The sequence below is a fragment of the Chelonoidis abingdonii genome, chromosome 1 (genome assembly GCF_003597395.2).
Source record: "Chelonoidis abingdonii isolate Lonesome George chromosome 1, CheloAbing_2.0, whole genome shotgun sequence".
NCBI classification, from domain to species: domain Eukaryota; kingdom Metazoa; phylum Chordata; order Testudines; family Testudinidae; genus Chelonoidis; species Chelonoidis abingdonii.
In genome coordinates, this window is record NC_133769.1 from 101,023,604 (window position 1) to 101,051,010 (window position 27,407).

General features: G+C 44.8%; 1 protein-coding gene across 2 annotated transcripts in view; it reads left to right on the forward strand.

Moving 5' to 3' along the window:
• Window positions 1-27,407, forward strand: part of MYH9 (myosin heavy chain 9) — a 99,697-nt gene that overhangs the window by 21,373 nt on the left and 50,917 nt on the right. For both annotated transcript variants that reach the window (XM_032781744.2, XM_075068526.1), the window contains exons 3-5: window positions 6,220-6,376; window positions 21,896-21,923; window positions 22,772-22,865. In XM_032781744.2, coding sequence (XP_032637635.2) covers window positions 6,220-6,376; window positions 21,896-21,923; window positions 22,772-22,865 — 279 coding nt within the window. The remainder of the gene's footprint in view (window positions 1-6,219; window positions 6,377-21,895; window positions 21,924-22,771; window positions 22,866-27,407) is intronic.

Genomic DNA, 27,407 nt, shown 5'->3' on the forward strand with positions numbered 1-27,407 from the left:
TTTCCCCGAACACCCACCAGTAACATTCAAATCTCTCATGTAACTTGTCTGACTGCTCCAAATGTCAAGAGCATATTTCTAACAATACATCTCACATAGTCTCTCAGGTACCTGCTACTTAATCACCCAAAGAGGCCTAGTCCTTTTCTTTTCCACTTCTGTGGCAAGACAAAGATGATCTCTGTAGTCATTAGCAGAGATGCCATTTGCTGCCCTAGATTAGATTGCTTATGTTCACTCCTGGCATGTACCTCTGTAAGAACTCCTTTGAACTACCAACTTCTTGGTCAGTGGTTTTCAATCTGTGGTCCTCTGACCCCTGGGCATCCACAGACTGTCTCGGATTTCCACAGGAGTCGCACCTCCATTTAGAATTTTTTAGGGATCAGCAAATCCTAACCTAGAGTTTTTGGCTCCACTGCTGGCTGATGCTGTGGCCACCTTTATGCTATTCCAGAGGCGCAGGAGACATAGGCAGATGCTACAGAATACCATTGTTAAAGTGGGGGTTCTTTAAGGTATAGAACTGGTGTAGAAACTCCATGCCAGCCTTCTCCCTGTCTGATGTGAGGGGTCATGATGAGGAGCTCAGTACATTTAGTTATTCTAGGCTGCTGAATAGGTGATTGGGGGCAGGTGTGGTTACACACAACCACCACCTCCCCAGGCTGTGACTTCTGAATTGTGCAGCTCAGAATCAAAGCAGTACTTATACCCATTTCTCAACAGTACAAGGCACATTTTCTCTTCCTAATAAAACTATTACACTTTATTTTTAAATTTATGTATCCTAGGTAATATCTCCCTCCTAAATTAAATTAACAGATCTTGAAACTAGTAGTAAGTAGTCAATTTTAAGTGACTTAAATATTTCACTTGCCTTGCGATAGGCTGCCATTTCACAGGTGTTGAGATGTCACCTCAGTGATGCATCAGACAGGTGGTCACAACCAATTTCACAAAGGGTATTTGTGGAAGTAAGATAAACCTAACTAGTAATGCATTATGCTAGAGAGAAACTTGGTCCTACCAATCCATCCAAAAACATGAGTCTACCCATTAATGAAGTGAGCTGATCAGATTGGCCAGCCGCTCTCCCTAGTGAGTAAGGTGAAGGGCTAAAATCCTTCCGCTGGACACTAATCTTCTTGACAGGAAGAGAGCAAACACAAACTATCTCTGGAAAGGTCATAAATGCAACACAACTTTGTTCTTGACTTCTGCCTCTTCCTGCGGGTGCAGGCTCTGTTTCTGAGAAGTGTGTGTGGGGTGGGGGGTGTTTCCCCTATCCTTCCTGTGAAGAGGAATGGGAAAACTTGACACTAAGTTTACAGTGGGGACTCTGTGGCTGTCTACACTACCACTTTCAGCACTAAAACTTTAGTCGTTCAGGGGTGTGGGAACCCCTCCAGTGACAAAAGTTTTAGCATTGAAAAGTGCCAGTATGGACAGCATTTTATCGCTGATAAAGCTACCACCCCTTGTTCCGGGGGATTATTTTTTTATTGCCGGGAGAGCTTTCCCTCGGCGATAAAGCGTGACTACGGTGCCCATGTCACTATACTGCCCATGTCACAGCATTGCCGCAGCCACGTTGTAATGTGGACAGTGTAGATATATACCCTAAGATGTTTGATCAGGGAGTGGCAGACATTTCAGGAACTTGGGGTATGGCTGCACTCCCAACTGTACAGCGCTGGGAGTTACAGCTGTCTTCGTACAGCTGTGTAGGGAAAGCGCTGCGGTGTGGCCACGCTTGCAGCATTTGCAGCGCTGTTGGGAGTGGTTGAACAAGCATTCTGAGATACCTCCGAATACTCTGGAGGCCACTTACAGTGCTTTTGGTGGCCACACTGGCGGAGCAGCGCTGCAATTGTTATACCCCAGGCAGAGCAGGAGTACAGCCAGCGCTGCAGCCAGGGAGATGCAGTGTTGTATGTGCCTTGCAAGTGTGGACGGTGAGTAAGTTGCAGCGCTATAAACCCACCACCAGTGCTGCAACTCTCCAGTGTAGCCATACCCTTGGAAACAGCAAATCAGTGTCAAACTGAAGAGATTTGTTTCTACCGTGGTGATTTGTTTTAGATGACTTTGCTGATGGTTGTGATTATCTGCTTTCAGTCTCTAAATTGAGCTTGACTTTAACCCTTCCTGAACTAAGCGTGTTCTGTAGCTCATCTTTGTAACTTTTCCCCACCGCTCACCTTAAGTGTGCATCCTGGGTCCAGAGCAGAATGTAAATCCAGAACCTTACAAATATTCCAGTCCAGCAACCACATAAGCAGAGGGTAGACCCTGGGAAAAACTTCTTTCCTTCCTAAGTTGTTCTTGTCTCCTGAGTCAAACATGCTTGATTTACTCCTATCAGCCTTGTAGAGATAAGTAACTGCTAAAGAGTAAACCTGATTCTAGTCTGCCCTGTGCATCAACCAAAACACCAGTGAGGTTTAATTCCAGAACTGTGATATTGGGCAGTGATATCTGAAGCAAAGCACAGCTGAGTGGAGACAACTTGTTAGGTCTCACCTTTGTGCATTAGCCTTTAATCTCTGGAAACTTGGGTTCATTTCCTAGACTGGGGCAAAATGAAAATAAAATTGACAATACAAAGAGACTAAGATGACTTTTGCACTCCTTGGTAAGACTGGCAGATTGAGTGGAGTAGCGAAGTGAGTGAAAAGAAAGAACAGGAGTACTTGTGGCACCTTAGACTAACAAATGTATTTCAGCATAAGCTTTCTTGAGTGAGATCACCGTGTTGGGACTGCAGATCAGGAGGGACATGCATTGGTAGAGCTGTGTAATAAGGATCTCTTCCGTGAACCTCAAATACTTAAAAGGATAAAATTAACTATTGTCTTAGAGAATTACTGCTCTGGAAAAGAGACTGCCCTTAGGTCAGTGGTTCTCAAACTTTTGCACTGGTGACCCCTAGCAAGCATCTGAGTGCGATTTTCCCCCCCCTTATAAATTAAAAAAACATTTTTTAAAAAAAATATTTAACACCATTATAAATGCTGGAGGCAAGGTGGGGTTTGGGGTGGAGACTGACAGCTCGTGACCCCTATGTAATAACCTCGCAGCCACCTGAGGGGTCCCAACCCCCAGTTTGAGAACCCCTGCCTTAGGTGTTCTCTCCCCTCCCCGTTGCTTCATTGGTCTGATAGCAACAAAAAGAACATTAATGCTAAGTGCTGCTCTTCCTGTGCTGCAGACTGCTTCCATTTAGCTTCAGACCTCCAGGCTATTCTTGCTTGGAATATGAGCAGTCGTCCTTCACCAGCCTACACTCCTCTGTAGGAAGCTGTACTAATGCAGACTCTAAATCCATAGCTGAATCTTTCAGCATTAGTTGCTGCCACTTCACTTCACTTTTTTTTTTTTTTCTCTTTACTCCTGGCCCCTCCCTGCAACAGGCACATTCTCTTCTAATGTTTCTATTTACAATATCCATGTAGTGGCTATAACCAGCAATGGATATTCACAAGAAAAGCAGCTGCATAGTTTACAGTATAGCATCTCTTTGAACTCCAGCAAAACAATTGTGCAAGTTCCAGTTAGACTATAACTTGTCCCTTAATGGCATGGTTGCCTGCTGCATCAGCCACACCTGGTATAGGGGGGGGAAAAGAGGGTGTCAGGGGCATTCTGTGGGCAGGTGTGGTGAAACAGCTTCACTGCATCTGAGCCACCATTGGCATAAGGTATGCAACAGACCATACACCACTAGAAGAAATTAGAGCAAAATGGGGCCTATTAACTTCCACTTGCATCTGGGAGCCATGCCAGCTCTCTATAGTCTCTATGCCCAAACACTATATTGGACATCCTGGAGAATCAGGGCCAATGTCTGCTGGTATTACTGTGGTAGAGTAACTCACTTGACTAAATCAGCTCACTAAAATTCAGTGAACCTATCTAGGCATGGCGATGATTGTCCATTTGTGTCAGTTTTCTCTGCCTCACTTAAATACCTCTCAACATTGAGCTACTAACCAAGCAGTTAGCTCAATTTATCTAAACCTTTTGGTAGGATCTCATCTTGGACAGATGCTTTAATATTAGGGTCTTCTCTTTTGGAAACTATTCTTTAGTGTGCAAGTTGTCTAGTGTCCTCCAATGCAAGACTAATTCTGAAACCACCTCCATACACACAGGAAAACTTAGTTGGTATACTTTCCTTTGGGGAGTGGTGTGTGTCTAATTGGCACACAGACTTGCATTATAGCCATGTGAAAATGGGTGCGGATGCCCAGTGAGGGGGTGTGGGATTAAAATCGCATGCCTGAACTTCTTTGTTTTGAGTCTCAGAGACACAAGTAGGGCTAACTATTCGAAGTGAAAGCAACATCCAGAAAATGAGGGTTATGACCACAAACTATGTAACAGATGCCATCTCCACCCTTCTAACTGCCTGTAGTCTAATCTTTACCCTGATCCAGCTGAAGAGGCTAAATCTGATCAAATGCCCCCTGTGCTTAGAGTAGAGGACTCCTTACTACACCAAAACAGTTTTCTTTGAGAAAGTGGGGGGAAGTGTAAGATGTAGAATGTGCCAGATATGCCCTATTCTTCTAGTAGAATTTCCGATAGGAAGAGAGACTGGCCTTATGAAGCAAACACATACCAATAAAATCTATATGCTCTTTGAGTGACTGCAAACCTGAGGAGCAAAGCTTGGATTCTTAGAATATCTAAGAATACATTCTTCCTCCTGCCCAAAATACTTTCCAACTAGAAAGTGCATTCTGAGACTTGGATACTAACAAACCTGCAATACTTTCTCTCTTCCTCTTGTCTTGGCATCTCTTTCTCAGGTAAGTCTCACTTTTACTGCAATTTTAAAAGAATCTGGGCATTTGTCTTGCCTCAGAACTCTGCAGGATTAAAGCCAGTTGAAACTAAAATTTGGGTTTGGTTTGATGGATGCTAGCGATGGTGACAAGTATTCCCTTATTGTTAAAATGGGAGCCTCCAAGAGTTTTACATGTTGATCAATGCCAAGCTACGTTGAACTTGTGATGCTCGTTTTAAATGCAGCCCTAGCTAAGTTTGTGTCTTGTATGTGAGTGAACTACAGTGGTTCCTCAGAATATTTCCTCTCACAAACTAACTTTGGCTTCACCTCTGAATCAAAGCATTGTTTTGAATGAAGGGGTCAGGAGGAAGTATCAGCTGTCCATCAAATAATCCAAAGAATAGTTTACTGGGTACTACTTCAGGGATTTAGTATGGGGGTCTTCTCCTGATCTCCTATCCCTTCCCTTTTTAATAGAGGGAAACTGCTGAAAGTAAATCCTTGGTTACTCCCATACAGGGAATTCTACTGGAAGTGATCAACTTTTAGGATCCTAACCTAAAGCCATAAAGGACTGTTGATGGTCTAGTCTGACATCTTGTATAATACAGGCCATAGAACATCCCCAAAATTCCTAGAACAGATCTTTTTAGAAAAATATCTGATCTTGTTTTAAAATTGTCAGTGATGGAGAATCTACCATGACCTTGGGTAAATTGTTCTAATGGTTAATTATACATTTTTTAACTCTGAGTGCCTCCTTTCCAGCTGGACATCAGTTTGTGATACATGACTCCTGTACGGCACGCTTCTTGGCAAAGGATAGCTCTGCTTAAGAACTGATGAATTTGAGCAGGGGAATCATATATGCATGTTAACGGGTGTTCTGTGAGATATTAAGAAAAAATTCATGGCTCCCTGCTCATGTTTCTTAATGCAACACATTACTACTGCTCATTCCCCTGTGTAGCTTATCGTGGGGGTCTCAGTTATACTCTGGACAACTATAATAAGCAGGCTTTACAAATATGAGCTAGCGCACAAAGTGTGCTCCCAAGCTTCTGGGAGGTGAACATGTTTTCTACAGTAAAGTTTAACTTGGTTTAAACTTCAGATCTCTGAAAGCCAGGGAAACTAGTTAACTGGAATGAGCTAGCTAGTGTAGATCAGTTGCTGCACAATAGCATCCTGATAGCGTGGAGTATCTAGTAGGGTACCTTGAAGGTGGTTATGTGCCATAATGGTAAACTTGGTATTAGCTGTTGTCCAGTTTCTAGTATTGACTTGTGCCTTCCCATCTCTCTTCACTGCCTCAGTAGAACCTCTCAAAGGGTGACTGACTCCAAGCAAGAAACCCTTAAAAGAGCAAAGATCTGTCTGACTTTAACCACTGTTAACTGATGTCTCTCTTTTTTCTGCAGACCTACTCAGGCCTTTTCTGTGTGGTTATAAATCCCTACAAGAACCTGCCCATATACTCGGAGGAGATTGTGGAGATGTACAAAGGCAAAAAGAGGCATGAGATGCCTCCTCACATATATGCAATCACAGACACTGCCTACAGGAGTATGATGCAAGGTGAGTGCCAGCTATGGGACAGTGACTTTGTTAGTGAGATCTTGAAGTCAAAATGATATTCGAGATGTGGTGGGCGGACTTATTATAAAAGAGAGCAAACCTCTCTGAGGATATGTGGAGGAGTCACTAAGCAGTGTAACTTCCTGCCCCCCTTCTAAGGAGGGGGAGATATGCTTGGGTGTGTGTATGCACATACTTGTAATAAAACTATTGAAATTCACTGAGGACAAACCTAGAGCTGTTTTTGGTGCCGGAAGCAGAGTGTGGTTTGAAACTCTACATCAAGACTTGTTTGAGTTTTCATGCAATAAAAAAGTTCTGTCCTGTCAAGGAGGATAAACATTTATTTGCTAGTACTACACAATGTATTGGCTTTTCATAAATTTGGAAGTAAATACATTGACCAGGATCGCTTCCTGGATATACTTAGCGGAATGTATACATAGTGTCATCAGATATAAAGAATTTAATGCAAAACCAGGTGTGGTTTATGGGTTCCTGGTAAACTGCCAGTGGATTTCTTGGTGTCAGTTGGGGATCTTTTATGTAAAGCTCTGAAAATCCTGTGTGCATCCCATCTCTCAGTAAGGTGATCTCCTCCTTTTAGAGAATCAAAGCTTCAGCTGGGGAATCCTGTGGAATGCCCAGATGTATATAGAGTTAGCGCTATTCTGTCTCTTTCTATCTTGGTATCTGGATTATGGATGCAGAAGTAGCAAAGCTAAAAGGAGTGCCTAAGGGAGATGGTGGAAGTCTGAAATGACACTTTGGGACAAGACAGCATGAGAGAGTTGAGGCTGAAACTCCCCCATCTTGTAAGCAGCTGTTCACTATTAAAAATCTGGATTTCTGTCACTTTCCCTAGAAGGGCTGAACTTGTATCTCCCATTTTTTAAGAAAATTCCGTTTGGTCGGTTTCCAGTTATCTGGCCTTATCTATAGGGCCCTACCAAATTCTCATCCATTTTGGTCAATTTCATGATCGTAGGATTTTAAAAATTGTAAATTTCATTATTCCAGATATGAAATTTCAGATTTAAATAGTGGTCTAACTGTAGGGGTCCTGACCCAGAAGTGAGTTGTGGGGGTGGGGAGAGTCATAAGGTTGTTGTAGGGGGGTAGTAGCATTACCTCCCTTACTTCTGCACTGCTGCTGGAAGCAGCGCTGCCTTCAGCTGCCCAGCTCTGGAAAGTGGTGGCTGCTGGCTGGAAGCCCAGCTCTAAAGGCAGCACTGCCTCCAGCAGCAGTGCAGAGGTAAGGATGACATAATATGGGATTGCCACCCTTACTTCTGCACTGCTGCTGGAGGAGCATTGCCTTCTGAGCTGGGTGCTTGGCCAGCAGTTGCTACTCTCCAGCTGTCCTGCTCTGTAGGCAGCGAAGAAGTAAGTGTGGCAATACCATGATCCTCCCCTCCCACCCCCGCTCTCACAATAGTCTTGTGACCTCCATTTGGGTTGGGAAATGCTGGTCTCCCCCTGTGAAATCTGTACAGAATATGGTAAAAGTACACAAAAGACCAGATCTTGCGGTCCATGTGGCATTTTTCATGGCTGTGAATTTGGTAGGGCCTTACTTATGTAGCTTCATTTCTCCGTGCCCCAGCAACCTATCAAACTCTCCTGTCATAGCTTCACTATGCTGTAAGATAGCGTGAAGGAAAAGGAAACAGGAAGAAACTGCTTTCTTTGTGCCCAGATCAGTGACTCAACAAAACTTAAGTGGAGGGAGGAATGCCAGTAAAGTCTGCTGGAGTACAGTCCCACAGGAGACTTGGCATGACAGATAAGATGAAATGGAAAAGCTGCTTTCTGGAAGAGTGTAGGCAGGTCATAGAGTGGTGGAAGCAGGTGGCAGTGACTTCCAGGAGTCGGAAAGTAGTGCTTCTTCTTAAAGAGCATGATTCCCTGCTGAGAAATACAAATACCTTTCCTAGCTGTCACTCTAAAACTTCTCTGCTGCATCCAGAGAGCACTGTCTGGAACCTGTCCTTTAAAGAACCTCACTTCCTCTTTAAACAAAGGAATTCCTAAACTCCTTGCTCAAATGACAGGACAAATGTGCCTTCTGTTTACTACATGGTAGTGTGACTGCCCATAAACCTCTTATCTCCAGTTCACTTCCTCTATTACTTCCTTCTCTTCCCTGCCTACTCCTTGTCAGCAACAGTGCCAACAGCTGTTTTCTTTAAACAAACTACTGACTTGTCCTAGCAGAGTTTCTAGTTTGTGGGAAGAACCTTCACTTCTGTGCAACAATGGAGGCAATTCCTTTGATGCTATTGTAACATGATTCTGGAAGACAAGGCTTCCTCTGATTATAACTAACAGCAAAACCACTTGACGGATGTAGAGCAAGCATCCTGTATGGAATCTCTGCCAGTTACACAAGTTGGTTCTGCAGACAGCCACACCATTGTGGCTTAGAAGTGATAGGTGAAGTTCCCTTGCACCTGGTGGTTTGTAGGGCAATGGTCACTAGTATCTCTCTCTCCATCTTTCTCCCTGATTTTGAGGCAGTGTTAACTGTGTGAAATCCCAGACTTGCATTGTTGAGTCACTGCAAGAAGCTAAAGGATTAGTCTAATGTCTGTTTTCTTGGCACTGGTGGGGGGAGGAAGGGAGGGTTTGAGCTCTGCTTAAGTGCTTACCTTGCCTACTGTAAGGGAAGAGGTAACTGGTGGAGGAAGAAAGAGGGTTACAGTCCTGCCCAGGCAAATAGCTCTCAGCTGTTGCCCCTTTCCCACAACAAATCTAACATGATGAATGTGGCAGTCTTGTCCAATTAGCTGATTGCTCCTGGTCTTCTTCATCTAATCCAGAATAACTATGGCCTATAATCACCCTCCTTTGTGCACTTGCTGGGCTTGGAAATCACTCTCAACTGATGGGCTAGCTGGCTGTGACCACACTATCTATTTAACAAGGTTTTAGTGGGCTCTGAGTGTGGGTTTGTGTCTTGTAAAGTGTATGTATTGGCAGCATATTTACTCTAAAGCAACAGTCTCCTTTTTCAAGGATACCAAATGACAGAAACCCTAAACTGCAGGGATGACTTTGGGGTTTGGCATTGGGGGTGAGGGTGGGAAGGCTGTTAAGTTTCTGGTCCCAGCCGCCTCCTGGACAATGGAGAACAACATTCCTGTTTGGCTTTCTCCCATTTTGATTAGCCTGTGTGGGAGGCTTGATGCAGCAGCCCGTGATATGGGAGGAATCTGCACTGAGAACAGAAGATGAAAGAGCCCAGTGCTCTGCAAGGACTGGAGGCATTTAGGATTAATGGTTGTGCCTCTTTCTCCGTTCAGAGCCCAATATTCAGGGAATCCTTCATGGTATGAATGCTTTGAGAGAAAGATGGCAAGCTGGTAACTCTGAATGGAGTACAGTTATCTCTTGAGCTGATAAAGCAGGAAGCCCTACACATTTGTTTGGATTCTGTATCTTTTTGGTTTCACTGAGTTTATGGTATCTGAATAAGCAGCCTGTTCAGGTTTAGGTATGGGGATAGAAGGATTGCTTTTATTCTGATTTAAACAAATCCCGAAATTGTTTAACCCTTTTGTTTTGTGTTCAAGCTGCTGCACTACCTTTCAGAACTGCGCTTTCTGGCAGGCTGCTATAGAGGCCCCTTGACCAAAGGTGCACTGGTGCCCATACATTCAGTAGGATTAAGTCACTTGTGGGAAACTTAATCCAGGGCACTGCGATGACCTAGAGGCATTGTGGAAAATTTGCCATATATAAAGTGGGGCTGTTTTTATCCCCAGTCTACTCTGCTATGGGGCCTTGGAGGGACCTCAGAATTCTGCTCTTGTTGACAAACTTCAGAAATCCTCCTGTACTACCATATATTTGTGTGTGGGAGTGAAATACCCAGGGTGCCTAAGTGCTGCAATTCTCCTTGTGTCTGGCACCTTGAGTACCTAATGGTTTGAATGCTTTCAAAAGGAAGTGGCTTTATTGCATTGAAGAGTTGAGGGATAATGGTTTCATATCGAGATGTCTTAAGCATGCATAGCATTACTCTAATGCAGCAGAGGTGCATAAAAGGGAGTGGGTGTTTGTATGTGTATAAATTATTTTACCTGCGATAAATTTCTAAGTAGTTGAGGTAGTATCTTCAGTAGATCTATTTGGAAAAGGCATTTCAGAGCTGTAGGAATGGAGTCTGTTCAAGCTAGTTGGGAAGCTTTCTTCTCCAGCATCTTGAGCAAGTGAACAATCTTCTCTATGAAATACTGGTGTAGGGCCAGACTGTCCAGACGTAACACCGATGTCTAAAGAACCACACAAAACAGCTGTCAAAATGTGTCACTAAACCTCAGCAACAAAACTTGGGGTCAACAGGGAGTACAATTAATCTCTAATGGCTTCTTCAAAACTTCTCCTTAGAGTGCTCCCTCTTCTTGTTCAGCCTCTCTGCTCATCAGTTCGAACTCTGCTGCCCTGACCTCAGGTGACCTGCCCTTTAAATGGTCTGGGAAGTTTAAAAATCCCCTTCCTGTTTGCTCAGCCAGGTGTGGAGTGCAATCAGTGAATCTTTCCAGGTGACCATGCCTCCATGTGCCAAACGAGCTCCAGCATGGAGCAATGGCAAGTTGCTGGACCTCATCAGTGTTTGGGGGGAAGAAGCTGTGCAGTCCCAGCTGTGCTCCAGCCATAGGAATTACGATACCTATGGGCAGATATCAAGGGCCATGACCAGGATGCGCTGCAGTGCAGGGTTAAAGTGAAGGAGCTGCGGAGTGCCTATTGCAAAACCCACGAGGGAAACTGCTGCTCCCACAACCTGCTGTTTTTACAAAGAGCTGGATGCGATACTTGGGGTGACTCCCCCTGCCAATTTGAGGACCATGATGCCCACTTCAGAGCAGTGGGGTGGGGGGAGAGGAGGAAACAGAGTGAGGGTACTGGGGTTGGGGAAGACACCCTGGAGTCCCAGGAGGTATGCAGCCAGGAGCTCTTCTCAAGCCAGGAGGAAGGTAGCCAGTTGCAGCAGCTGGTACTTGGTGAAGGACAAGCAGAGGAGCGGGTTCCCAGTAAGCAGCTTTTATTTTCAGGATGGAAATGTTTCAGAAGAGGAGGGAGGGTTAGGGCTGCATGCATGCATGTAGATGTGATAGCCCATATGATGTGGTCTATCATGTCACAGTAACGCCTCAGTAATCTCTTCAAAGTTTCAACCAGAGCATGGGCAAGTTCTGCGCAAGTTTATTGGGAGAGCCACTGTGGTCCTTGTCCCAGTCAGGCTAATGTGTCTGTGCCACGAGGGGGTGGGGGACCATTGCTGCATGGGGCCAGGGCAGAAATCTGCATTGCTGTAGAAGACCCTCCCACTCTTCCAGGTGACCTGCAGCAGCGAGATCTTCCAGGATCAACTCCTGTGAAAGTGTTGGAGAGTGTTCAGTGTAGGTGCCTCCTGCAGCTGTTTGCTTTCCCCAACGCACAGAACCCCAGCACAGCCTGAAGCAATCAGTCCCCTTAACCACAGGAGCCCTGAAATGATGTGTGGGACAATTATGCTAATATGAAACTGTAAACTCCTTCACTGTGTGGGAATAACTGTCTGAATATAAACATGCTGCCTCTGTTAAGTGTTGCCTTTTTGCCTTTCCACAGCAACTTGAGTTCTCGGCTGCCCATGTTATCAACAGCTCAAAGACTCCAAAACCTCCGAACAAGCTGCAAAAGCAAAGCACCTGCTGCAAGCAGTTATGGATCACTTGCCAGAGAGAATCAAAGTGCAGGACTGGAGGGAAAGGGAAAGCAGGATCTATCAGAAACGCAGCGGCCAGGAAGAAAAGCACAAAGCAGTTGATAAGCATCCTGGCGTGCCAAGCGGATCTATCCAGGCACTTGTAGCTGTAGCAGAGCACTACCGTGCGGCCCCACGCCATCCCAAAGCTCTTTCCCTTGTGCCCAATGTCAGCTCAAAACCCCCTTCCCAGCATCGAGGTTCTTACCACCACCAGCTGCCTCCAACACCTGTACATTCACCAACCAGCCCTGGAACCGACCCTTACCTCTGCACTCAACCCCCATCACCATGCAGTATAGGCATCCTGAAGTGCAGCAGTCATTGCACAGCACTCCAGATAGGACATATTCAAACCTGTGACTGTACAGTTCCCCACCACATCCCCCTGCCCTTTTAGTTCCCAAAATGTTGTGTGTCAGGAAGTTATTTTCTTTTCATAAATGAATTATTGGCTTTGAAAAAGTCTTTATTAATGCGAAAGTCACATACCTTAGCCCAGGAAGAAACAGGCACTGCAATCAGCTTAGGAAAAGAGAGATTCCTATTAACATGGTAACCACTGCACTTCACTCCTGTGCAAGGCACCAAACATTACGGTTGGTTTTCAGCCTCAAATTCCTCCCTCAAGGCATCCCTAATCCTTGCAGCCCTGTGCTGGCCTCTAGTAGCCCTGTTCTCTGGCTGTGCAAATTCCAGCCTCCAGCATTGAAACCTCAGAGGTCCATGCCTGACTGAATGTTTCACCCTTTCCTTCACAAATATTATGGAGGGTATAGCACATGGGGGGGCGGGGAAAGCAGCATCCATGCTATTATATCCAAGTCTAGCTTCCCAAACAGATCTCCAGCGTCCTTTTAAACGGCCAAAAGCACACTCCACAGTCGTTCAGCACCGGCTCAGCCTGTAGTTGAACCGATCCTTGCTCCTGTCAAGCTTACCTGTATATGGTTTCATGAGCCAAGCGTTAACAAGTAAGCAGAGTCTCCAAGGATCACAATGGGCATTTCAATGTCCCCTACTGTGATTTTTCCGGTCTGGGAAAAAAGTCCTAGCCTGCAGCTTCCTGAACAGGCCAGTGTTCCGAAAGATGCATGCATCATGCACCTTTCCAGGCCGGCCTGTGTTAATGTCAATGAAATGCCCATGGTGATCCACAACCACCTGGAGAACCATAGAGAAATACCCCTTCCAATTAACGTACTCGGATGCTAGGTGGGATGGTGCCAGAATAGGAATAAGCGTCCCATCTGTCGCCCCTCCACAGTTAAGGAAACCCATTTGTGCAAAGCCATCCACAATGTCTTGCACATTCCCCAGAGTCACGGTTCTTCTTAGCAGGATGCGATTAATGGCCCTGCAAACTTGCATCAACACGATTCCAGTGGTCGACGTTCCCACTCCAAATTGGTTCCTGACCGATCGGTAGCTTCTGGAGTTGCCAGCTTCCAGATTGCAATAGCCACCTGCTTCTCCACTGGCAGGGCAGCTCTCAATCTAGTATCCTTGCACCGCAGGGTGGCGGCGAGCTCAGCACACAGTCCCATGGAAGTGGCTTTTCTCATCCAAAAGTTCTGCAGCCACAGCTCGTCATCCCAGACTTCCATGACGATGTGATCCCACCACTCGGTGCTTGTTTCCCAAGCCCAAAAGCAGTGTTCCACAGAGCTGAGCATTTCTGTGAATGCCAGAATCAATTTCGTGTCGTACGCGTCAGGCGACTTGCTATCATCGTCGGACTCCATCATTTTGTATCTTAAGGAATAGCTCAACTGCCAAACGTGATGTGCTGGCGAGACTCGTCAGCATACTCCTCAACAGTTCGGGCCCCATTTCCCACAGAAATCGCGCTGCATAGAAACTGAGAGTCAAGATGGCGCCAAACGTGGACGGAAAAACAGGGATTGCTGGGATGTGAAGCAATGCATCACAGGGCTATGGAACAGGAAGCGGAATGACCCACGGCACCAAAATGGGACGAGGTGCTTTGTGGGATAGCTGCCCATAATGCACCACTTCCAACACCGCTGCAAATGTGGCCACACTGCAGCATTGGTAGCTGTCAGTGTGGCCACATTCCAGCGCTTTCCCTACACAGCTGTATGAAGACAGCTGTAACTCCCAGCGCTGCACACCTGCAAGTATAGCCAAGCCCAGAGACTGTTTCCCACATGTGCCAGCAGTCAGTTGTTGGGTTTTTAGCATATTAAACACGCCTTGATCTCCATAGATTAACCCCCAGTGATTCTTAAATAGTCAGTTTACTGCTGGTAGTCACTTGGGAGCTAGCCAATCTAAGGGCTAAAGGAAATGGAACCTCTCAGGGTACATCTGCACTGCACAAAAACCCAAACCCATGGCAATGAATATTAGAGCCTGGGCCAACTGACTGGGGCTTGTGCTATGGGGCTAAAAATAGCAATGTAAATGTTCCTGCTCAGGCTCTGAGAGCCATCCCCTTCTCTGGGTCTCTGAGCCCAAATGGGAACATCTATATTGCTCTTCTCTCTTCTCTTTCCCCCTCCACCAGTGTGAACAAGTCAGTTGATGCTCACTGCCACAAAGGTTTGTCTTCAGTGTAAATGTATCCTGAAGTACTGAAGCTTTGGATACAAATAATTTATCTTAAGGGGAGAAATGCCCCTAGATATTCTAAACTGCAATAGGACAACTTTAGGTTCTAGAAGTATATGTAACCTCAAGATTCTATAGGGAGTCTTACCAGAGGTGTGCAGAAGCTTCCTTTTTAAAGAGGACACTTGCATGTGGCTCACTAAGAGGCACAAAGTAGGTGGGGAAAATAGCCTGTCCAACTGGATTGGAGGAGAGCTAAACTGATCAAGTAATGTCACTCTCTTAAACTCTAGAAGTGCCACAGGTAATGTCAGTCCAAGAAAATACTGTAGTGGCCCCTCCATGGATTTGAATAAATCTATGATTAATTGAATCACAAGTGTTTAAACTCAATATTAACACCCTTATCCCACTCTGGGAAGGGAGATAGAGGCTCTTCAGAGGCCTTTCCTCAGTTGCTACATTTCATAGGAAATACCAAGTCCCCTTGATCTGATACTATAGAACTTGAGCACGAATTTAGTTTATAACTCTCAGATGTTTACATATTTTCTAAGTTTGAGTAAACAGGACGCTTCTGGTTTTGCTTAGTTTTGACTGGACTGACTGAACCAGCATTTCATCTTTGTCAGATTTGTACGTGCTGGACTGTCTGCTCTGTCCTGTATGTCCCTGGATGCTTAATGCTTGGCAACTGCTATGCAGTAAATATCTGAACTGGTTCTCCACCAGCTACATAGCCGTTCAGTTGCTAGAGGTGGCAGCAGAACTGTGGGTTATGGGAGACCGAGTTCTGATGCTATCCTTGTCCAAGGCCATCTTCATATTAATTCTGGTTTTGGATCTTAGTGTAGACAGTCGAAATCCAACGTTTTACTTCCAAATTTCTTCCCAGTTGGAGTGCTAAGAGAATGTCTGCTGGCTTTTTAACCACGGTGCTTCTAACCCTGCTTGCAGCATGTCTAGATGGCATGCATGTTCAACTATCAGTAGTCTGTCTGTGCTGGCATTCCCAGCAATGGATTGATTGATTATAATTCAAATCCATGGAGGGGCCACTACAGTATTTTCTTGGACTGACATTACCTGTGGCACTTCTAGAGTTTAAGAGAGTGACATTACTTGATCAGTTTAGCTCTCCTCCAGTCCAGTTGGACAGGCTGTTTTTCCCACCCTCTTTGTGCCTCTTAGTGAACCACATGCAATGGTGTCCTCTTTCAAAAAGGAAGCTTCTGCACAGCTCTGGTAAGACTCTCTATAGAATCTGAAGAGGTTACATATACTTCTAGAACCTAAAATTGTCCTAGTGCAGTTTAGAATATCTCGGGGCATTCCTCCCTTTAAGATAAAATTTTATTACACCTCTACCTCATTATAACATTACCCGAGAGAGCATGAATTCGGATATAATGCAGTAAAGCAGCTCTTCAGGGGGCAGGGATGCACACTCCAGTGGATCAAAGCAAGTTTGATATATCGTGGCTTCATCTATAATGTGGTAAGTTTTGTTTGTTTTTGTTTTTTTTTTGGCTCCTGAGGACAGTGTTATATCGGGGTAGAGGAGTATTTGTATCCAAAGCTTCAGTACTTCAGGGTACATTTACACTGCAAAATACACTTCTGTGGCAATGAGCATCAACTGACTCCTTGTGGGGAGAAACTTGAATTAAAATGCAAGTGTTGATAAGGCCACTGAATAGAACCCTTAAGGAGCCTGCTTTGTGTGTGAGGCAAAGGCTGTAATAACTTTACATAGTAAAATCAGGTGTGTGTGCGTGTGTGAAGAGGATGCTTGACTGAAATGCTTCATGGATAAAGCTTTTTCTTTTAAGGCTAATTCAGTCCAGCTCTTCGGCTCGATCCTCTTTTGGTCAGCCAGTCAGTTGCTTAAATTGGACTGTATGTACTAGCAGCAGTGTCAGAGGAGCATTTTAGTAACTGAAACCAAGAGGACTAGGCATTTTCTCTGGCCTCTCTCCTACCAAACATTATGTTCAGTGGTTAGGAGGTAGGCGGTACCATCTAGCAACGGTTAAGCTTTTTGCCTTAATGAGTCAGCTATAGGCAGGGGATTGCAAGCCAAGCCTTTGCCTTTCAGATACACTTCCTCTTAGCTGGAAAGATGATGTCACCATTGTGTGAAAGCTATATTACTTCTCCTTTTATGGAGATGTACAGGCTCAAAATAGGAGTTGCTCATGCAGAGGAAGTGGGTGATAAAGGCCTTTTAGGATGTTCTGTAACTCAGTTTGCGCTAAGCATCTTAATGTTCTGTTCTAGCCTTCTAATTTCTCTTCCTCCCCACTCCCAAAGCCACCTGAGCTGGAGTTGTAGCCATTTGCCCATTGTACTAGCATATGCAAAAACAGTTCCAGAACTCGTACAGTCCATTTGCTATCTCACAGTACAATGTTACATGATTTTTACAAGAGATGTATGTAAAAATCAAGTCAAAAGTTATTTTTGTGCAAATGCTTTCAGATCCTGGAACCAACCTAAATGTACACTATCTGGGGACTACAGAGGTTAAGAATGGTTTAGTTTTTTGCATAGACAAAAAAAAGCGTGTAATATGCAGTTAGAGTGTTACTCTACACCTTGAATTGAAGGCTGAAATACTTTCTGGATCCTTGAGATTACTTTTTGTTTGCAAGTACTCTGATACTGTGATAATAACTAAATAAAGCTTAGATAGAAATATTTCTTTGCCAGCTGGTCTGAAGTACAGAATTGTTGCTGCAATTAGACTGTTGGCTTACTTATTAAATATGTAATTCAGAGGAGTGACTCTGTCTGAATAGCAGATTGTTTTCAATTACTTTTTTTATTGTCCTAAACCAATTGAAGTTGTGGTACCCAGTATGAGTAACTTGCATGTGCCACCAGTTTTGGAGATGTGGGAGGTGGGCCTTTAAGAGAATAGGTCCTTTTAGTTCTGGCAACTGAAGTTTGACTTTGGCCATGGTTATACAAGAGAGATCCGAGGGTTGTATGGAATATGTAACATCCTGGAATTTAGAGTGTCTCTTAAAGTGGAACATCTTCTAAGAGCTGCTTGTGTGGCAGTTTAACAACTCTTTGGTCTTCTGCTAGGATCCTACTTCCTGTGGCTCAGCACGGCATTTTGAGTAGTCTGTCTGCAAGCAATTAGAAGAATTCCAGCTATCCCAGTGATGGCTGTTTTGCAGTGCTGGGAAAGAATTTCTCCTTAGATTCCAAACTGGAATGTTTCCTTTTATGGTAGTGTCTGCACATAGCTGTGACTTGCCTGTACTCACAGGTACATTCCTGATGGCTTAAAGGGGAGGTGACTCACAGCTGCAGCTGGTCATGGGGAAAGCAAATGGGAGGGGGTAACATAATACTGAAAGGGTCCACCTTTATTGTCTTGGGCTTTTCCTATATGTTCACCCATTGGTATGTCTAATTTTGTAGTAAGGTGTGAAAAGGAGAAACTCTACTTACCATCCGCCTATGGAAGATATTAACTAGACTGCTGCTGTGTGTCCACCTCCCTCCCTCATATGAGATTCTAAAACATTCTTCTAGACCAGCGGTTTTCAAGCTTCATTGCACTGCAACCCCTTTCTGACAACAAAAATTACTATGTGACCCTGGGGGAGGAGGGGAGAGCCTGAGCCCCACTGCCCAGAGCTAAAGCACTCAGGCTTCTGCTTCAGCCCCGGGTCCCAGTGAGTCTAATGCTGGTCTTGGCAACCCCATTAAAATGTGATCATGACCCACTTTGGGGTCCTGACCCACAGTCTGAGAACTGCTGCTCTAGATGAAGTGTCAGCCAGGGCATTTGATTTGTGTATGTTTGATTCTAGTGTCCATCTTTGTTCTGTTTGACATCTGGCATGTATGGCTGTTTGCCAGCGTTTTATCACGAAGGATAGGGAAGTTACCTTTTTGTCTCAAACGTGCTTCCTACATGAGCCCCCAATTACCCAAATGAGAGTGTAAGCTTTTCCGGCAGGTGAGCTGCTTGTCGCTTAGTCAATTTTTCAAAAGGCCATAGCTACATATGAATGTGCTGCAAAACCAGCCAGGTGTCTGCCCTACTGAATACAACACCTGGGGCTATGTGCAGATGAATCATTAGTTATTCCCCAATGCACCCTCCAAGTGCCCAGTCATGCAGAATCCTGGCGCGCGCCTTGGTGATCCATTGACCGACTGGAGACCTTAATGGGTGTGGCCTTCTGAACTGCTTAAAGTCTGTCTTTTTATACCTGTCATTCAGCTGTGGATTTCTTAAAGAACTACATTGAACATATTTTAAGTCTTCAGTGACTGAAGAGTCTGCCACTTCATTATAGGTAGTAATATCTATAGTTAAGGTTGCCAGAGGCTTAATTTTAAGACCCTACTTCCTTTTTTTTTTTTTTTTTGACTTCTGCCATTTAGGCAGAGACTTTCCATGCCCAGTGTCTGCCTTGCACTAAATATTTTTGGCAAGTTTCAGTAAAATGGTTCAATCACTTCCATGGACAAGACTGGGGAAAATACATTTTTTGACTAGTTTAAAAAAACAAACCCACAAATCTCTTGCAACAGTTTCATTAAGAAGCCCTACCACTTCCACGTTTTAAAGCAGGGACCTGAAATTTGCCTGGGATGATTGTCCTGGTATCTGATGTGCCGTTTGCCTATGGGTGAATTTTTTACAGGAAAGGAAGGGCTAGATCCTTGGATGTATATCCAGGAGTAAAAGTATGTATGGTTGTTCTGTTTGTTTTTAAACCTCTGTGTATGGCATTGGTGAAACTGGTACTGGAATACTGACCAGAGGGCTGGTGTCAAATTTTTAAAAGGATATTGAAAAACTGGAGAGGGTGCAGTAAAGAGCCACAAAATATTTGAGGCTGGAGAAAATGCCTTACAGTGACACTTAGAATGCAATCTGTTTATCTTACAAAAAGAAAATTGGGAGGACTTGATTACTGTGTACAAGGGGAGAAAATACTAGGTACTGCAGAGCACTTTAGTTTGCTTGAGAAAGGCATCATGCAAACAAATGGCTGGAAGCTGAAGCCAGACAAATTAGAAATAAAGGCACAAATTTAACAGGTTGTTTAAGCACTGGAACATATATCAGGGGAATTTGTGGATTCTCCGTTTCTTGATGTCTTCAAATCAAGACTGGATGTCTTTCTGGAAGTTCTTGTCAAAAAGTTTTTATTGGGCTAAATGTATGGGTAACAGGGTGGAGGGATAGCTCCATTGGCCTGCTAAATCCAGGGTTGTGAGTTCAATCCTTGAGGGGGCCATTTAGGGAACTGAGGTAAAAATCTGTCTGGGAATTGGCCCTGCTTTGAGCAAGGGGTTGGACTAGATGACCTCCTGAGGGTCCCTCCCAATCCTGATATTCTATTCTATGAAACAGAATGGCCTGTATTACAAAGGTCAGACTAGACCTAATAATCCCTTCTGCTCTTAACCTCTGTGACCTTGGATTAATTCAGAGCATCTGAAAATCTCAGCACATCATGCTCAGAGACTTGATTGGCAGCTAAATTCTTGAAGATTCAATCTGCACAGAGCATACTGCATCCCCATAGCTCCTGTGTGAAGACAGACTTCACAGAAGCAGTAATGCTGGCCCCACAGTAACTGAGCATCTTCCATTCCTGGGCTAGGACTCTCCCTGCAATTGCTACTCCTGGCTACTAGGAGCCACCATGGCACTGGGCTCCAACTGAGCATGGAAACTCTGTCCTGTGCTGTCTCCCCCTACTGATGCCCAGCTAGCATGGAGGAGGAAGCTACTTGAATTAGGAACAGAGGAGGGGAAAGTGATTAAATACTAGGGTAGCGGGGTGAGGGGGGGAAGGATAGGCGTTGGGGGGAGAGGGAGCAGGGTGGGTGGAGTTAGGAATGGTGGTTGGAGGAGGATAATAGTAGGAAGTAGATATGGGGATAGGAATGGTAGGACTGGTAGGGATTCAGGGGAAACCTTGAACAGAAGCCAGGGAAGGAAGGTAGAAACTGGAGGTTGAGGGAGAGGAAAGGGAAGAGGCTCGGACATAGGAGTGTTTGTGAAGATATATTCACTAATGGTTTTTAGAAATCTAAGATGCTATGACAGCACCATAGTGTTTAGGCTTTACTAATAGTTGGGTTTGGATGATGCGCAGTGAATAATACATGCGGCCACATACTGAAATGTTAAATAGTTACCCATTCAGCGAGCACCATCCATTCTAGACTGAATGAGGCAGAAAGGGTGTGGTGTGTGTGCGATGGAGAGCGAGGGTGGTATTTGTTCATGTAACTGAATACTCATAGTGCATATACACAAGGGATCTAAATCTGGGTTTATGGTTGACCTTAATTCTGGTACTTCCTGTATTTGACCTCGCAACCTTAATGTTCTTTTAATGTGGAGGGCTTTTGTGTGTAGTAGTGCAGTGCCTCAGTCCTGAACATGCCACATAAGAAATGGCTACAGCAAAACCCTTGAGCCACTTCTTTTCTCACTCTAGCATCCCCATCTCAGCTAAACTGTAGTCAGTGCTTTGGCCTCCCTTGCTTTAAAGGACAGGTCAACATCCGCAGTAGCCTTGTGGCAGGGCTTGAGTTGCATGGCATATTCTGCATTTGGTAGCAAATAGTTCAGGAGGCACAGGAACAAATCGGTGGGGCGGGGGGGGAAAGGAGGGGTTTCTATTCACATTCTGGAAAAATCAAAATAACAATTACATCTGGACAGGTGAAACTGAAATGATGATGATGATGCTACCTTTAGGACTTAGCATAAGAATGGCCGTACTGGGTCAGACCAAAGGTCCATCTAGCCCAGTATCCTGTCTACCACCAGTGGCCAATGCCAGGTGCCTCAGAGAGAGTGAACCCAACAGGCAATGATCAAGTGATCTCTCTCCTGCCATCCATCTCCACCCCTGACAAACAGAGGCTAGGGACACCATTCCTTAGCCATCCTGGCTAATATCCATTAATGGACTTAACCTCCATGAATTTATCCAGCTCTCTTGGGGAGAGGGGAGGAACGATACCAAGGTTTAGAGGTGACTGCTCATTCTTCTGAAGACACTTGCATGAGGATGCTTAGTGGCTTCTGCTCTCCATATTTTGGGGAGTGCCAGCATACTCTGTAAACTTAATAGCTTTTGTGGTGTAGGCAGAAATGAGTTTTGGCCTATCTGATCCTGTTTCTTTTATTTCAGATCGAGAGGATCAGTCCATTCTGTGCACGTGAGTATTTGTTTTTCAGCTTGTCTTGCTGTCAGCTCTTGTTAAAATCCTGCTGGAGGGCTTAATTGGGGGTTTACTGGAGTCAGTATGTCACATGATAGTGTAGAGGCTAGGGAACATTTACCTGTTTAAATCCCACTATTAGTATCCCTTCCCTGCCCACGTCTCCCCTCTTTCTGCACAATGATTATCCCTGGCATGAAGGAGCAGGAAGTAGGTGATCTTAAGGTGATGCCCTAGTGGAGATGTTACTCTATTGATGCTTGGAAAGGACTGTGGAAGACCTGGGGTGCAGTGGTGTATATACAGTCATCAATGCAACTAGGAAGGCAACAGCCATGTGCTCTCATTCGTGCTATCTAGGTTGAGGTTGTAGGGAATAATGTGCCTACTCAACATAAGTTTCCTCTTCCGAGCCTAAAAATAAGACTGATCCCCCCCCCCCCCCCAAACCCTGTTAAGTTCTGCTTCTGAAGGAGTTAACTACAGATCTTTGCTTAGGGGAATTCCTTTTAAGGAATTCACTTAATTGCCTTTGTGTCTTCTTCCTCCCCCCATTATTCCTCAACCACTTGTATGTGAAGGCTGCCAAGTGACTGAAAGCAAAATTTCCTGCCGTCAGTCACAAGAGACTGGCTGAGCAATAAGACTAAAGCATGATACTGGTTGCTCTACTGTTCACTTAATGTGTTGAGGTTCTCTGTTAGGGCAAGTATCTCAAATCAATGTTTAGTAGCAAGAATGCAACTAAAAGGACTGTGGTCAGCTGAAAAGCATATTGGGTTTAAAAATGTGCATGCATTTCCCCCATCTTGTTCTTGAATGAATCCCAGGCTCTGTCTTTGCAGAGGTGAATCGGGAGCTGGTAAGACAGAGAACACCAAGAAGGTTATTCAATATTTGGCTCATGTTGCTTCCTCGCACAAGAGTAAAAAAGACCAGGTAAGTACCTGTGTTTACTACAAGGAAGCTGCACTGTCATGCTGAGCACCTACAAGCCATAGTACGCTAGGAGATATCTTGGTTAATACTGGCTGAATAAACACTAGCTACCAACTTGAGCATAGGGGAGTCAGGAGACAATGAACTATAAAGCTACATGCAAAATTGTCATGGCTCCAAACACCCTACAAGTCAGGGGCCATTATTCTCTCCCATAATTCCATTAACTTCAGTGGAGATACACCAGTTCTTCAGTGTGTCTTGGTTTCATAGGTGGGTGTGTTTAGGGGCACAGTTTACAAAAATCACATTAGTCTTCTGACTCACTCATAATTTGTGACCAATCCAAGCAACTTAAGTGATCCTGGAGACATGGTCTCCTTTATTCTACTCCTCCGTATCTTGGGACTGATTGTGAAGTCTGCTCTATAAGCACAGTCTCCAATTTGGAGAGGCTCATAGATATGAGCTGAAGACTTGACTGAAACTATAACAGAATTTTTAAATGGGTGAAAAGTATCTAAATACATTAGATCAAGGGTCTCTTTAGTTGTCTCACTTATATTTTTTTCCCCTCCCTCTCCCCTTGATGGATTATGACCGAACTCATCAGTTGTGTCCTCTTAGGTGAGCTGCACGTTTACTGCACGTTCTGCACCAGGAATGCATTTTGTTCCTTTGTGTGATTTGAGCACCTTTTCACTTCACACCAGTGTCACTTCCTGCAGCTAGAACAGTCCCATAGACAACTCACAGTTCTGTTTTTGTCATGCACAGTAACCTTTTGTGAGATGCTGTCAATTAGAGATTGCAGATATGTCAAGTTCACTCATCTAGTCTGCATTCAAGGTCTTGCTTGTAGAACTTCGCAAGTGCACTCTTGAAAAACTATTCCTGTATAGTGAACTAACCAAAGGGAGTTGAACTGAACCTGGCTTTCCGAGAACTGCATACAGAGCCTCCGGTGTGCATGGTGTTCCTAACCAGTTGGAATTGACTGGCTGTCTAGCCTTCCACAACAGCAAGTTAGCTGTGAGTGCAGTTACTGGGAAAGGTCAGGAAGCTGCTGCCCGAGTGTACTGGATGTTCCAACACAATGAGCTTGTTAGTCAGAGGTGCACACATGGGAAATGCAGTTAACTTCTGAGCTTTATAATGAAACCCAGATGCCAAACACATCTTCAATATCTCTATGTAAAAACCTCCTCTTAGTAACTTAACAATAGCCATGCTCTGTGTGTGTGTATAGGGTACATGAAAAGGATACTCTTTGCATGCAGATGTGTATATGTGTAAGCACACCATTCTAATGAGTGGTTTGTGGAATCAAAACGAAAACCTTGCCTTCCATGTGCCCGACACTGAGATCTACAAAACCTTTTGCCATGGGCTGTCAGTAGCTGTAGTTAGAAACAATTTTGTTTTTATATTTTTTTCTTGGCGTGTGTGTGTTTTGGAGGGGGAAGGATCATGGGATGGGGAGTTAAGCATTCTTCCGCTGCTTATTCTCAAGTGAAACTTCAGTCATCTAAACAGACCAAAGATCTAGTTACAGTATAAACCAGCCTTTTAGCTGGGCTTAACTCATGACTTCTCTGAGTTCAAGCTCCATTTGGAAGGTTCTCTTAAGGAATCCTGCAGCTCATTTTGTAACTCGGGTGGCTCCATGTTGGTTACCAGCCTTACCAATGAGGATTAGGACTATTCAGGATCTTTAATGTTAGATGGTAATGAGCTGTCTCTGCAGCCCGGCTGACCTTCACACTCCCACGGCCTGGCTCTGGATTCCAACTCAGGTTGTCTACAGATTAGTTTAGTAACTTTGAGACATCTGTTCACCTGTTACAGGGCTGGGCAAACTTTTTGGCCTGAGGGCCACATCTGGGTATGGAAATTGTATGGCAGGCCATGAATACTCATGAAATTGGGGTTGGGGTGTAGGAGGGGTTGAGGGCTTTGGCTGGGGGAGAGGGAGCTCCGGGGTGGGGACAAACGCAGAGTTCAGGGTGTGGGAGGGGGCAGGGAGTGCAGGCTTTGGGGTGGGGCTGGGGATGAGGGGCTTGGGGTACAGGAGGGTGCTCCAGGCTGGGGTTGAGAGGTTTGGAGGGCAGGAGGGGATCAGGGCTGGGGTAGCGGGTTGAGGCATGGGAGGGGCTCAGGGATGCAGGTTCCGGGCAGCACTTACCTGAAGCAGTGGCATGTGCCTCCTCCGGCTCCTGTGTGGCCAGGTGCCTCTGCTGGGGCTGCCCCTGCAGGTCCCATTGGCCACAGTTCCTAGCCAATGGGAGCTGCCAGGTTGGTGCTTGGGCCCGAAGCAGTACGCGGAGCCCCGTGGCTGCCCCTAAACGTAAGCGCCGGAAGGGGGATGTGCTGCTGCTTTCGGGAGCTGTGCAGTGTGGTGGCACGCGCATGCCAAGTGGCCCCCGCCCCGCTTCCTGGGTGGTGCGCCAGAGCAGGACAAGCGCCAGACTCTACTCCCCAGCGGGAGCTCAAAGGCTGGATTAAATTGACTGGTGGGCTGGATGTGACCCACGGGCCGTAGTTTGCCCACCCCTGACCTATCACTGCCCAAGGGAACAAGTCTGCAAACTGCTTGTGCTAACCCCCAAGGCCACTAGATTAGGCCCCACTGCTGGCACCATTAGACTGAGGATGAAGCATGAATCTTGGTCTCCCGCATTGGCAGTGTAATACAGTAATGGTGTTACATTTGATAGCCTAGAGACTTTTGCATTTCTGGTATCTTTTGATCAAGAGATTAAATTTACAACTCAAGTCTCTGCTTTTTCCTGCTTTTTCAAACAAAAACAGGTTTTCTAAAGCCCTTCCCTCAGCTGCAGTGGGGGGTGGGGAGGGACACCCCTTCCACTGATTTCTATTGACTTGGAAGGATTCTAAAGCAACGATTAATGTGTTAGGTGATTTCTTTTTCCCCCAACATAATTCACTGCATTTATACTGGTAAGTACTACTAGGCAAGGTGAGGTTGCATTTAGGGCATAGAGCATTCCATTAAAATATCTGTTTTCACTTAATCAAATTGTGTACTGGGAAATGAGGCAAGTGAGTTGTGGTTGAAGCTTTCCATGTTTGCTGTCTGTCTCACTTCACCTGTCTCTAATAATAGGAGAGCAGAGTACTATTTTCAAAACTAAAATTATAACTTTTTGCCATCAGAAATGCAAATGCCGTGTTGCAACTCTGGAAGTTTTTATCATGAGTGATGTGGTGCCTGGTGCTGTTTTCTTAAAGCTTCAGCTGTTGGAATTGTTTGTTTTTTCCTATTTTTAAAGAAAGTTTGTAGCTCTCATGGTTGTAGAGAAAAGCTTGCAATCGTGAACCATAAAGGCTCAAAAACCAGAAAGAAAATAGAAAATAAAAAGAAACAAACTTTTATTTTTTAAATTGAATGATTAACTTAATCTCCTGATCTTTAGAGGCTTGCCTCATGATTTTTATTTTTAAACATGAGACTGGCAAGGTTCCTATTTTTGGCATATGGCTCCTCCTTTGGAAAGAATCTCTTAGACGTTGGGAGTATGAGGAGAGATTCTGAGTTTTCAGTGGGCATCAAAGAGGTTGGTAACTTAAACTGATATGAAGTCACGGGGTGGGGGGCGGTGCTAATTGCCACTGTGGGCTAGCAAGCAGACCTAGAAGCTGAGACTGCAACAGTTTGCAGGGGAGGGAGGGGGATGCTGTATTCATCTCGAATGCATACAGAATCTTTTTTTTAAAATTGTTTAAAAATCGGCTCAGGACCTGCAACTACAGGTACAGAAAGGTTGGCGGTGTCTTAATTACAGGATCTCAGCAGTTAGTGCTGAATTCTGCAAATTGTAAGGTTTTGTAGCTTAGTTTTTCCTATTGGAAAGATAGTCCTCAGTATGCGGCTGCTTCTACCTGGCTAATGGGCCATGCAAAAACAGTCTTCAGTCAAACAATGGCTGCAGAGGTGTGAATGCTGCTTCCTCCTGTGAAGTATAACCTGAAACCCTACATGGACTATTTAAATACCAACATCAAAAGCACACTTTTTTCCTACTTAAAACTAACACTAAGGTAATGTTCAGGTTACATATTCATACATCAGTGAGGAAAGGAGCTTTCATGGTAACATCAACCTTTTAATCAGATGCAGCATTATAGTAGCATACTGAGAACTTGCTTCTTCAAAAGATTTGGTATTCCTGCTGCACTGCAACATTCTACCAAGCTGGTTCCTATGATTAGTCTCTGATTTGCTTAACTTTAGCCTTTCCCTATTCCTCTCGCGCCCCCCCCCCCCGGTCCCTCCCAGTCCCTGCTTACCACTGTGACCTGCTTACAGGCAGCTGACATGCTATATGCCTACTACTATTGTGGGTCTCCTTACCCGCTAGATCCCGCTATCCTAGCCCTCCCCTTCTCATTGCTTCTGACTCCACCAACTTCCATGTGTCACTAATTGCACCCTTCATTCTTGAGGTTAAAAAAACATGAAGGAATTAACTTGCCCACAATGCACATGTTGCTGTGAGACTCTTAACTGTCATTTTCCAG